This window comes from Schistocerca serialis, chromosome 3 (assembly GCF_023864345.2).
Source record: "Schistocerca serialis cubense isolate TAMUIC-IGC-003099 chromosome 3, iqSchSeri2.2, whole genome shotgun sequence".
Lineage (NCBI taxonomy): Eukaryota > Metazoa > Arthropoda > Insecta > Orthoptera > Acrididae > Schistocerca > Schistocerca serialis.
This window is the reverse complement of record NC_064640.1, coordinates 379,984,559-379,997,451: the sequence shown is the minus strand read 5'-3', so window position 1 is coordinate 379,997,451 and position 12,893 is coordinate 379,984,559. Positions and strand designations below refer to the sequence as shown.

General features: G+C 40.3%; 1 protein-coding gene across 2 annotated transcripts in view; it reads left to right on the top strand.

Annotated features, from left to right (window-relative positions):
• The window catches only part of LOC126470216 (cullin-2), a 202,533-nt gene extending 190,067 nt beyond the window's left edge, over positions 1–12,466 (top strand). For both annotated transcript variants that reach the window (XM_050097896.1, XM_050097897.1), the window contains exon 15: positions 11,054–12,466. In XM_050097896.1, coding sequence (XP_049953853.1) covers positions 11,054–11,185 — 132 coding nt within the window. In that variant the 3' untranslated portion in view covers positions 11,186–12,466. The remainder of the gene's footprint in view (positions 1–11,053) is intronic.
• Positions 12,467–12,893: the final 427 nt, after the last annotated feature.

Below are 12,893 nucleotides of genomic sequence, written 5' to 3'. Positions count from 1 at the left end.
GCCTCAAGTCTGTCACATTAAAAATTAAGTGTTAGTTGGATTTGGATGCTTGCAACAAAGTGATTTTCTACTTGGCAACCACAGACCCGTGTTAATAGATGGACTTACGCAGATATTATACTATCAGATTTTCTTTGACAACGATCTTTGACATGGCGCAAAAGGGGGTATTACATGTCATCAAATATTTCGTCAAAGTTCCTTCATAATGGCCGATGACGACTTAATACTATTCTCTGCAGTTCAATTTTACTTACGGCATCGGCGGTGTAGTGTGCTGATGTTAGCAACTCCATCTTCATATAATGCTTATGTTTTGTTATGAAATGTTCATTTTACGAGTGTAACTAGTCTACTGACTGGGCAAGGGTACATACAAGAATCTGTCAAACCCCCAGCACTGAATGGTTATTGCCAACATCAACACATTACGCCACCGATGCCGTAAGTAAAATTATACCTGGTCTGCATTTGCGTGCACTGCAATCACATTGTCATTGCATTTGCAAGAGGAACAGAAGAAAAGAAAACATACTTGGGTGAAGCCATGGACTTCACGGGCGACATGCGAAAGATATACAACAAAATTTGCTACGGGAGCTGCAAGTCGAGGACGTAAAGTCGTATGAAAATCTCTCTGGGAATGGACGTGAGTACATTTCAATATGTGCTCAAGAAAGTGGCTCCTCACATTATGAAGCTGAACACTCTCCTCAGAAATGCTGTGTCCACAACAGACAGACTTGCCGTAATACGGCGAGTTCTAGCTACTCAAGTTTACAGTACCGGCACAGCACTCTAATACCACAGTCTAACATAACAGTCGCGACACCCACTGCTGTAAAAGTTGTTACCGCGTTTGACAGATGGAGCGACACTAGCGCTCCAAGCGGCGAGTAAGGTGAACATCAGACGCGTCGTAAGCATGTTTGTTTTGCATCCATTTCCTATGTAATTTACGAAATATTTGAGTTATTTTCTTGCCTCCAAGGGTTTGTGTAGTATCAGAAGGCATATATGTTTCTAAAAATGATTCTTAAATAAGCGCAAGAATGGACAAAAACTACGAATCGAGTGGCAAGCTACGACACATTCGTGAAGAAACACTTGTGACATTGGATAAAATTGCAGCTTACCTCGTTGATATCAAAAGAATATAAACACACAGACTCACACGTAAGAAGCACAGACATATACCTCTACATGCAAAAGCGATGTACAGCCCATTTATCGTTCGGTAGGCCTATTGTGTTTGACATTGTCGCCTATTGCCACAAGTACGACCTTATCTTCATATTATTATAAGTGGGACAAGCAACTGCCAAATAGTGGGTGAAATATGTTGAAAACATTATAATGAGCTGATTACATTACATTTTACCCAAAACCAAATATTTGAATGATTTTCAAACAATCTGTCAGTGAACGAGGCGCTAACAATAATGACATCACACGAAGGAAGCAAGGAAAATTGACTAACGACAGAGGTGAATGAAATACATACCAAACATTACGCTTTTGTAAGACACGAAAAAATGCACTTAATCTAACCACTTCATCATCGAAGCAGTTCTGTGTTGACGATTCGCACGAATCTGGCACTGATACATGGAGAGCTGAACTGGCTGCTTCTGTGTCGTAGGACTGTTTTACAGCTTTAGATGGATTGTCGAATCTTTGTGGCAGTTTTCTCTTCATCGTCAGTTGAGGTGGCTTATTTTGGATGTCAGACAGTGTGGGTACTGCATTCCACACGAGTTTATTATTGTCAGCGCTCATGAACTGGTTTTGTTCGAAATGTAGCGAACAAAACCTGATATTATTATACGGGTAAACTAGGTCTTTTTTTTTTTTTATATATAAGGTCTTCTCATCTGCTTTTAACGAGCCATTATCTGCTCCTAAAACGAAACATTAATCTTTAATACACATGTAGTTTGCAAGTGAATCCTGACGATACAGTTTAGTAACATGATGGTATATACCTCTCAGGATCCTTAGGGAACCTAAAAAAAGACAGCTGTGGTGTCTTCCTCCTGTTGTTGCTGAAATTTATTGTGCTACAAACGCTCCCGCTTGTAAAAACCATTGTAGAAATCAAAAGGAACAACCACTATTCGCTTTCACGATCGCGCCGAACTCTCAATTTTAAGTTACTGGCCGCGTGGAGCGCTGCTGGCGCGGTTCGCAACAAAATCGAGGCAAAGTGTCGCGACTGTTGTGCTAGATTGTGCTAATACTGCAGTGCACATTGACGAAAATAATACCAGAAACATTTGAAGCTATTTATAATGCACTGAAGGAGGAATATGTGAAGGCAAATAAATTTAATACGTACTGCAGTCATGAACATTTTTTATTTCCACAGAAGTTGTAGATTTTCTCCTTTATATTCTCGGCGGTATACCCTGGCTGTACTATCCGCAATTTTTTTTATAACTCTCACTTTTTATTCTGTTTTTGTATTCTGGATGTCGTAAGCTATACAGTGCTTCATCTGCCTCGAATATTTCTATCAATTTCGTTATATATACGACGCACCATGTAAATTTGAGAGTCATATTGCTAAACATTGTGTGTCAGACATCTGCAGCGATGCTAGCGCTCCAAGCGGTTGACTTCTCCATGCAGTAACCGTAAGATGAACGCTTCCTTTGATCAAATATAAAGCCTAGCTTACACGACGACATTGGGTTGCGCCACTCGTTGCGTGGAATGAGTTGCACGCTGGTGCTTTCATGTGTGACCGTAGACACGGCGACACCAATATACACTTTAGTTTTGTCGATCCCTGAGTTGTGTCTGAAATAAAAGTTTTGGCAGCTGCACGTCGCAAGAGTTGTGATGGAGTTAAAGCTTGTTGCGTGGAATCGGTGCTTAAGAAAAAAAATAAGAAACGTGTTTCGACTCGTAACTGGATAAAGAAAAGACGTCAGCTCGGTTGCTCAGCATCACTGCTGAAAAAATTTATAATGGAAGATCCAAGAAGTTCTTTTAATTATCTTAGAATGTCACCAGAACTGTTCACATTTGTTCTAAATAGAGTTAATTATGCAATAAGGAATAAAGGTACTGTGATCCATCAAGTACTGTCGCCAGAACTGAAATTACATATATTACGTGCAGTACAATCGAGAACACTCGGCATGCTATAAGGTACGTTTGTACACTCCTGGAAATTGAAATAAGAACACCGTGAATTCATTGTCCCAGGAAGGGGAAACTTTATTGACACATTCCTGGGGTCAGATACATCACATGATCACACTGACAGAACCACAGGCACATAGACATAGGCAACAGAGCATGCACAATGTCGGCACTAGTACAGTGTATATCCACCTTTCGCAGCAATGCAGGCTGCTATTCTCCCATGGAGACGATCGTAGAGATGCTGGATGTAGTCCTGTGGAACGGCTTGCCATGCCATTTCCACCTGGCGCCTCAGTTGGACCAGCGTTCGTGCTGGACGTAAAGACCGCGTGAGACGACGCTTCATCCAGTCCCAAACATGCTCAATGGGGGACAGATCCGGAGATCTTGCTGGCCAGGGTAGTTGACGTACACCTTCTAGAGCACGTTGGGTGGCACGGGATACATGCGGACGTGTATTGTCCTGTTGGAACAGCAAGTTCCCTTGCCGGTCTAGGAATGGTAGAACGATGGGTTCGATGACGGTTTGGATGTACCGTGCTCTATTCAGTGTCCCCTCGACGATCACCAGTGGTGTACGGCCAGTGTAGGAGATCGCTCCCCACACCATGATGCCGGGTGTTGGCCCTGTGTGCCTCGGTCGTATGCAGTCCTGATTGTGGCGCTCACCTGCACGGCGCCAAACACGCATACGACCATCATTGGCACCAAGGCAGAAGCGACTCTCATCGCTGAAGACGACACGTCTCCATTCGTCCCTCCATTCACGCCTGTCGCGACACCACTGGAGGCGGGCTGCACGATGTTGGGGCGTGAGCGGAAGACGGCCTAACGGTGTGCGGGACCGTAGCCCAGCTTCATGGAGACGGTTGCGAATGGTCCTCGCTGATACCCCAGAAGCAACAGTGTCCCTAATTTGCTGGGAAGTGGCGGTGCGGTCCCCTACGGCACTGCGTAGGATCCTATGGTCTTGGCGTGCATCCGTGCGTCGCTGCGGTCCGGTCCCAGGTCGACGGGCACGTGCACCTTCCGCCGACCACTGGCGACAACATCGATGTACTGTGGAGACCTCACGCCCCACGTGTTGAGCAATTCGGCGGTACGTCCACCCGGCCTCCTGCATGCCCACTATACGCCCTCGCGTAAAGTCCGTCAACTGCACATACGGTTCACGTCCACGCTGTCGCGGCATGCTACCAGTGTTAAAGACTGCGATGGAGCTCCGTATGCCACGGCAAACTGGCTGACACTGACGGCGGCGGTGCACAAATGCTGCGCAGCTAGCGCCATTCGACGGCCAACACCGCGGTTCCTGGTGTGTCCGCTGTGCCGTGCGTGTGATCATTGCTTGTACAGCCCTCTCGCAGTGTCCGGAGCAAGTATGGTGGGTCTGACACACCGGTGTCAATGTGTTCTTTTTTCCATTTCCAGGAGTGTAGTTGGAGATGACGCTATTTCATTAACAACAATAATTATTCGAAGCAGGCCGCATTAAGAAGGTAGATCCGTACAGTGGCAATATTTCAAAATTCTAACATACGTGAATGGAGACCACTGCAGCGACGTTTTAAATAGATGAATATTGAATAAAGAATGCAGCTTGTTGAATTTGTATAGCCTTCCCTCCTGTCAACAATATTCCTTAACATAGAGCTGGCCAACTTGAATGATGGGATGTTAGTCTTGTAGACGAGAGCATTGCCACAGCTAGAAGTACACTTGCTTGTATTTTTCTTAATTCAGTTGTATATGTGCTCCTAACTCAATAAATTTTGCAATGCAGCTAAGATGTTGCCAAACCATCTATGTTATGATCGCACATGACGGCCTCGGCGGCAGCAATATGTTGCATATTTTGGTACAGCAATATGTTGCATATTTTGGTAATCAGCATCACTGAAATCTCACAGACACCTATCGGAACATATATATCCAAAAAGGAAACATTATTCTCAGTTCCCCACTTCATATTTCAATTTGTCTACAGTCTACGAACACACATAGCCTAAAAACTCATGCAACTAGTATCGCCATAGTTCGAACACGCCTAAAGTGTTTAGTTTCGCCAACGAGTTGCGCGGCGCGCATGCGCAGTGGCCGGTGGCGCAGTTGCCTGCAACCTAGTGTTGTGTAATCTAGGCTTGAGTCAAGGTGTTATGTTGTTGTTGTTGTTGTTGTGGTGGTCGTGGTGGTCTTCAGTCCTGAGACTAGTTTGATGCAGCTCTCCATGCTACTCTATCCTGTGCAAGCTTCTTCATCTCCCAGTACCTACTGCAACCTACATCCTTCTGAATCTGCTTAGTGTATTCATCTCTTGGTCTCCCTCTATGATTTTTACCCTCCACGCTGCCGTCCAATACTAAACTGGTGATCCCTTGATGCCTCGGAACATGTCCTACCAACCGATCCCTTCTTCTAGTCAAGTTGTGCCACAAACTTCTCTTCTCCCCGATCCTATTCAATACTTCCTCATTAGTTACGTGATCTACCCATCTAATCTTCAGCATTCTTCTGTAGCACCACATTTCAAAAGCTTCTATTCTCTTCTTGTCCAAACTATTTATCGTCTATGTTTCACTTCCATACATGGCTACACTCCATACAAATACTTTCAGAAACGACTTCCTGACACTTAAATCTATACTCGATGTTAACAAATTTCTCTTCTTCAGAAACGCTTTCCTTGCCATTGCCAGTCTACATTTTCTATCCTCTCTACTTCGACAATCTTCAGTTATTTTGCTCCCCAAATTGCAAAACTCCTTTACTACTTTAAGTGTCCCATTTCCTAATCTGATTCCTTCAGCATCACCTGACTTAATTCGACTACATTCCATTATCCTTGTTTTGCTTTTGTTGATGTTCATCTTATATCCTCCTTTCAAGACACTACCCATTCCATTCAACTGCTCTTCCAAGTCCTTTCCTGCCTCTTACAGAATTACAATGTCATCGGCGAACCTTAAAGTTTTTATTTCTTCTCCATGGATTTTAGTACCTACTCCGAATTTTTCTTTTGTTTCCTTCACTGCTTGCTCAGTATACAGATTGAATAACATCAGGGAGAGGCTATAACCCTGTCTCACTCCCTTCCCAACCACTGCTTCCCTTTGATGTCCCTCGACTCTTATAACTGTCATCTGGTTTCTATACAAATTGTAAATAGCTTTTCACTCCCTAAATTTTACCCCTGCCACCTTCAGAATTTGAAAGAGAGTATTCCAGTCAACATTGTCAAAAGCTTTCTCTAAGTCTACAAATGCTACAAACGTAAGTTTGCCTTTCTTTAATCTAAGATGAGTTGTATGGTTTCAGTATTGCGTCACATGTTCCAATATTTCTACGGAATCCAAACTTATCTTCCCGAGGTGGACTTCTACTAGTTTTTCCATTTCTCTGTAAAGAATTCGTGTTAGTATTTTGCAGCTGTGACTTATTAAACTGATAGTTCGGTAATTTTCACATCTGTCAACACCTGCTTTCTTTGGGATTGGAATTATTATATTCTTCTTGAAGTCTGAAGGTATTTTGCCTGTCTCATACATCTTTCTCACCAGATGGTAGAGTTTTGTCAGGACTGGCTCTCCCAAGGCTGTTAGTAGTTCTAATGGAATGTTGTCTACTCCCGGAGCTTTGTTGTGACTCAGGTCTTTTAGTGCTCTGTCAAACTCTTCACGCAGTATCATATCTCCCATTTCATCTTCATCTACATCCTCTTCCATTTCCATAATATTGTCCTCAAGAACATCGCCCTTGTATAGACCCTCTATATACTCCTTCCACCTTTCTGCTTTCCCTTCTTTGCTTAGAACTGAGTTTCCATCTGAGCTCTTGATATTCATACAAGTGGCTCTCTTTTCTCCAAAGGTCTCTTTAATTTTCCTGTAGGCAGTATCTATCTTACCCCTAGTGAGATAAGCCTCTACATCCTTACATTTGTCCTCTAGCCATCCCTACTTAGCCATTTTGCACTTCCTGTTGATCTCATTTTTGAGATGTTTGTATTCCTTTTTGCCTGCTTCATTTATTGCATTTTTATATTTTCTCCTTTCATCAATTAAATTCAATATTTCTTCTGTTACCCAAGGATTTCTACTAGCCCTCGTCTTTTTATTTACTTGATCCTCTGCTGCCTTCACTATTTCATCCCTCAAAGCTACTCATTCATCTTCTACTGTATTTCTTTCCCCCATTCTTGTCAATTGTTCCCTTATGCTCTCCCTGAAACTCTGTACAACCTCTGGTTTAGTCAGTTTATCCTGGTCCCATCTCGTTAAATTCCCACCTTTTTGCAGTTTCTTCAGTTTTAATCTACATGTGTTATATGTGATGAAAGAAAATTTGACCACTGCCTAGCTTTGACAAAGTTCCTTATTACACTATAAAATTTTATTATAGTCTAATATCGGCCTTACCAATCCATTTCACGGCAACCCACTCTGAAACACTGCATCATAACTTGTGAACACTTTGGATGTTTCGCCAGGACACAAAAAAAAAAGTCTAAGTGCGAAAAACGTATAAGTGAAAGACGTATAAATGAAGTTTTACTGTATTGTTTCATATTTACATATTTTTGTGTATCCCATCTGTGATGGGAGTACATGGAATTGTGGTATGTCAGCAGAGCTAATGACAAAAATGATGATACAAATGTAGAAGTGTAATGACACCTTTACTACTTGCTTGTAATCAGGAACTCAGTGAAGCATGCAAGTATGGTTACTTTCAGTTTACTGTTAGATAATTACAGTTGTATCCTTGCCAGTAGAAAAGGTGGACATAAGATATGAAATGTATGAAATACCAAATGTCTGGCTTTTGTGTGGAATATCAGCATTTCGCATGCACTTTGGCACTGCTGTTGTAAAAACAACTTGTTAATATCTGTATTCTTGTGTGACCAATTAAAAATCATATTATGAAATTGAGAAAAATACAGTTGGTCATGTATCTTTTCAGAGTCTTTAAAAGATTAAATGGAAAAATGACATTTCACAGGGTTTCTATAGGACACCTCACTGAGCTCCATATTCCGGATAGGCATTGTAGGAGTAATAGCACCTCTCTATTCATAATATTTGTCTTACACAAAGAGGTAGAAGTGGAATAGCAGCATAAATTTAGCAATGTTTTTTGCATTAAATATGCTATAACTGAAAATAAATACAGAGGTCAAAGCAGGTTTTGTGCTATTAGCCCTCAAAATAAATCGCAAGCACTCATTAGTTATATACTTTGTTCACCATAAGAATAAAAAGTACAAACATGGTGATTTGTCAGTAGCCATATCAATCGTACACTGGTGGTGTTACTCACTTGGAAGGAGGCTCCACTTATCTATTCATATCTTATTACTATGTTACTGTAAGCGAAACTTTAAGATATTTTAATGTATTAACAGCCATCAATGTTTTTCTTAATCCTACTGTAGCTACATAGTTTTTATTTCAAAAATTGTGTACATTCATAGTCTCTGTACTGTTGGGCTCCGATTGCCTCGCTGTCAGTATGTAGTGCGAAAATGGCTTCCTGCTCCATAGTGAAATGCATGTGTTGAATGTCACAAAAAAGTGGCAAGAAACAGATTGCTCTCAGTGTCTTTCACAAGTATACATAAAAAATCAGCTTTGAAGTATTCTGAGGACTTTATTTATTGAAATTAAGGCTTCTTCATCAAAGGCATGCATAACTGGGTCAGTAATGTTGTAGAATCGTAATCTGGTAATTCAGTGGATCATTGGTTCAAATCTATTAATGGGTCATTAGCTCAAATCTCACTTTGGTGTTTTTTAAAAAATACCTACATCTTTTAAGTATAAAATTCATCAAATGTGCTAATTAACACAGGTCTGATCATCATTTTTTTTGTGAAAAGTGCCTGTCTCCTTGTTTATAATTACATACTGCATGCAAAATTCCAGTTTTCATTCCAAATACGAATTCCCAATTATGGATATTTTATAAAAGATTTGTAATAAAGGTTGTTTACATTAAGAAAATATAACAAATTAAATTTTTAGAACAAAAATGAAAAATTGGATACTCTTTATTTTGGCTGTGTCCAGTGGTTTGTACCACATATGTGGTCTCACACGAGTCAAAGTGATGAGCTTCATAGAAACACGGGAAACAATTTTCACAGTATTGAGCACACTATATACAAATGCTACATTTTTACATTTGACACTGTACCACTGCAATATGAACCCAACAGAACTGATTTGGAGACAAGTTAAGGGATATGTCACAAGAAATAGCAAGATATTTAAGCTGCCAGTCATACTGGAATTAATGCACGGTGTCATAAAAGTGGAGGAGAACATGTGGCGTGTGGATGGCTTCGTGGATCCTGTTGTTGATGGACTCATTATCAACATTGCAGATGACAGTTCCAGTACTAAAATGTATTTCTTGGATTCGGATATGGAAGGAGTTCAGCAGCAAACCTGAAGAAATTATCAGTACTTATCATGCCAAGGAAGCCAACAAAGCTCAATACTTTTAGTTGCTTCAATATTTAACTATATGATGAAATCCCTGCACGAGTCAGACATAGCTCACACAAAAAAAAAGACTCTTGGGTTTAAGTTGGGAATTTTCATCACTCTTATGTTTAATTACAATACTATGTTGGCTAAGAATGAGAGCACATTATGTTTTACGTGTGGTTACCTAAGAAGTGTGTTGTATTGCTAGAGTTTTGCCAAATATGATTTCATTCTTTTTTTAAGAATTAAATGATAGTCAAAACTACATTGTCTCTCTGCTCATCTCACTTTATGCATTAACTGCAACTGCTCACATCACTGCAGGTTACTTGGACCAGCGGGCTGGCCTGTGCCGTTGAAATTAAATGCCCTGGTAAAGCAGTTGTCCCATATTATTGCTGAGTCAATGTGTGCATAATACACAGCATAAAATTTATACCTTTTATTCTACTTGACTGTACATGAGGCAGCTTGGGTTCCACCCCATGTGTAATGAAATCCAATGAGATTTCAGTAAACATGGAAGAATTCATGATGTAATGTTTACATTAGATTTATTCTTATGATGAACACAGTATAGTTTATTTTATTTGTTTCAATTCCGTGGTCACAGTTTTTCACAAGTACACTATGGATAAGGTATTAATGTGATGTTTGCATGCATTCTGCAGAGGACATTTCTGCCACAGTTCACATGTTAATATGTTTGACATCTGTCATAAGCTTTCAAATAACTAATTTTCAATGATTTTTAATGCTGTGGTAAAACCATTACTAGCTAAATATGCCCTGATTTTCTGCCTCCCCCTCCCCTAGGTGATTTTGAACTATAAAGTGAACACACTGTACTTTCGGGGTCAGTTAAAAATTGCAGCTCAGGCTCACTTGAAAGAATATTGTCCATAAATGGAGACACCTGTGTTTGAGCCCCGCCTTGGCCCACAGCCTTAACTGTCACATGTGTATTCCACCAAGATTTAAAAAATCTCATCTCCATTACAACCAAGTTAGACTGTCCACTGCATCAGTTCTGTGTTCTGTGCTAGTCTTGTAGCATTGCAGGATGACCTCTGTGGAATTTTGAAGCTGTGTAGATGAGCCATTAGTAGTTTAAAGCATTTATGGGAGGAAGAGCACCACCATTAAAAGGCAAATGCCTGGTCCAAAACTCAGTTTTAATCTTTAGCAAAGGAATAACATGACAGGTATTCTGTCTTGAGTAAAAGAATTTTCATTCTCAGAACAGTGTCTGGTTGTGCTCTCTCTCTCTCTCTCTCTCTGTGTGTGTGTGTGTGTGTGTGTGTGTGTGTGTGTGTGTCCACACACACACACACACACACACACATCTCTATCTAGCTGTTAGAGCAATGTTTACTCCTTATTGTAATTTGTTTTCCTTATTTCTCTAGGTACTGAGGCAGTCAAAAGCTTCGTTTGCACCAACAATAAATCTTATCAAAAAATGTATAGAAGCCTTAATTGACAAGCAGTATATTGAACGTACTCCACATTCACCAGATGAGTACAGCTATGTGGCGTAAAAATGTGACTCTCAAGATGACTCTTAAGGATGCAAAAGCATTTTCCTTGATTTTGAATATACGAATGATTACTACCACTACAGTTATTTACTAAACTTGAGAGAGTGATTGAAAGTGTAAACATAATTTTCATTGTAATCGTGTTTCTTTTGCAATTCTGATTGTGTTTGCAGTGAACTTGTTGAGCCACTTGTATTCCAGCAGTGGTTTGATGTTGCTTGCAGTGTGGATGCAATCATGCTTTGTGGCTTTTGATAACTGTTGTGAAGTATGTAGTTGCTGTACAGGATTAAATTAAGACTGTTGTTTGGGAGTGATTCTCCCCCCCCCCCCCCCCTCTCTCTCTCTCTCTCTCTCTCTGTGTGTGTGTGTGTGTGTGTGTGTGTGTGTGTGTGTGTGTGTGTGTGTGTGTGTGTGTGAGAGAGAGAGAGAGGGGGGGGGGGAGACTGGGGTTCACACATATTTGTGTGGGTTGAGAGAAACCTGGAAGGGAGGGGGATGGTGTGTTGTCTGGATGTGAGTGAGGAGGGGAAATGGGTGTATATGTAAGGTCATTCCTCTGAATAAGTTTTTCTAGGAGGAGAGTGATGTAGTTGTTATTGTTACTGCCATTGCTGATGGAAGTTCTGAAGTCTCTCATGTAATAAGAGACATCATCATCTAATGAGAGATATCTTCTTAGAGAATGACCTCTGCAGCTATTTCAAATTGTGTCTAGAGAATTGAAAGAAATCACTATGTATGAAAAAGAAGCAATGTTCCACTTAAAGATATTCTTTGCAACCTTGACCAAAGGAATTTAAGAGCAAAATAAATTGAAAGAATGGGCAGATCAGAAACTTTTCTGTCTGTTTTGTTGACATCATAGTATTAGGCGATCTGTTCTGTGTGCAGAGACTGCTAGTGCTACACATTCTGTCTTGCACTTCTACCAATATATTTTCGGAATACATGTCTATCATTAGACTTTAAACTTCATTTTGGTGCTTTTAATCAGCATGTATTTACCATTTTCCTAGTTTGTAACTATGCTGGTACTGTGCAAAATGTATGATGTCAAAAATATTTTACCTGCTTTTGTAGAGTGAATGGGAAATGCAAGTTGCAGTTGTTCACCCCATTTTCCCTCCAGGAATTCTGTAACTGTATTGTGGGATGTTGTTGGTGTAGCAGAAGAAAATATTTAAAATATTTCGTACAGTGTTGATATGTTGTGTTGATGTGTACTAAAGAATGTATGTCTTAATGTAAAATATAATAAATATTCTTCATAGTTCTAAATTTTTATATTAAAAATTTCCTGACTCTATGATTTGAAACACACTTCCTCTATGGCTGTGTTGCTACGACAAAGTAAACACACTAGATATCCACCACTACAGCTTCTGAAGCCCATAAGTTTAGTAGCTGATGAATACCTCATTTCTGGTTAATGTTGCTACATTACTTCCAGTTTTTGTTTTTCATTTATTCAAAGACTTCAAGATTAGCATTCTTACCTTTTGTACTTCATTTTGCACACAGATTACTGTTATCTTCCAACTGCCCTCCTTTATAGATTTTTGTTTGCCCCTCACATTTATACCATTCCTCTTCTCGTACAACTCTGATGTTCCCAGTGTGGTTGTACGGTGTCTGAACACCACTCAACCTGTCCCAGCATTCCATAACTGCATTGCTAAACATCTGTGTCTCTAACCAGCCAATA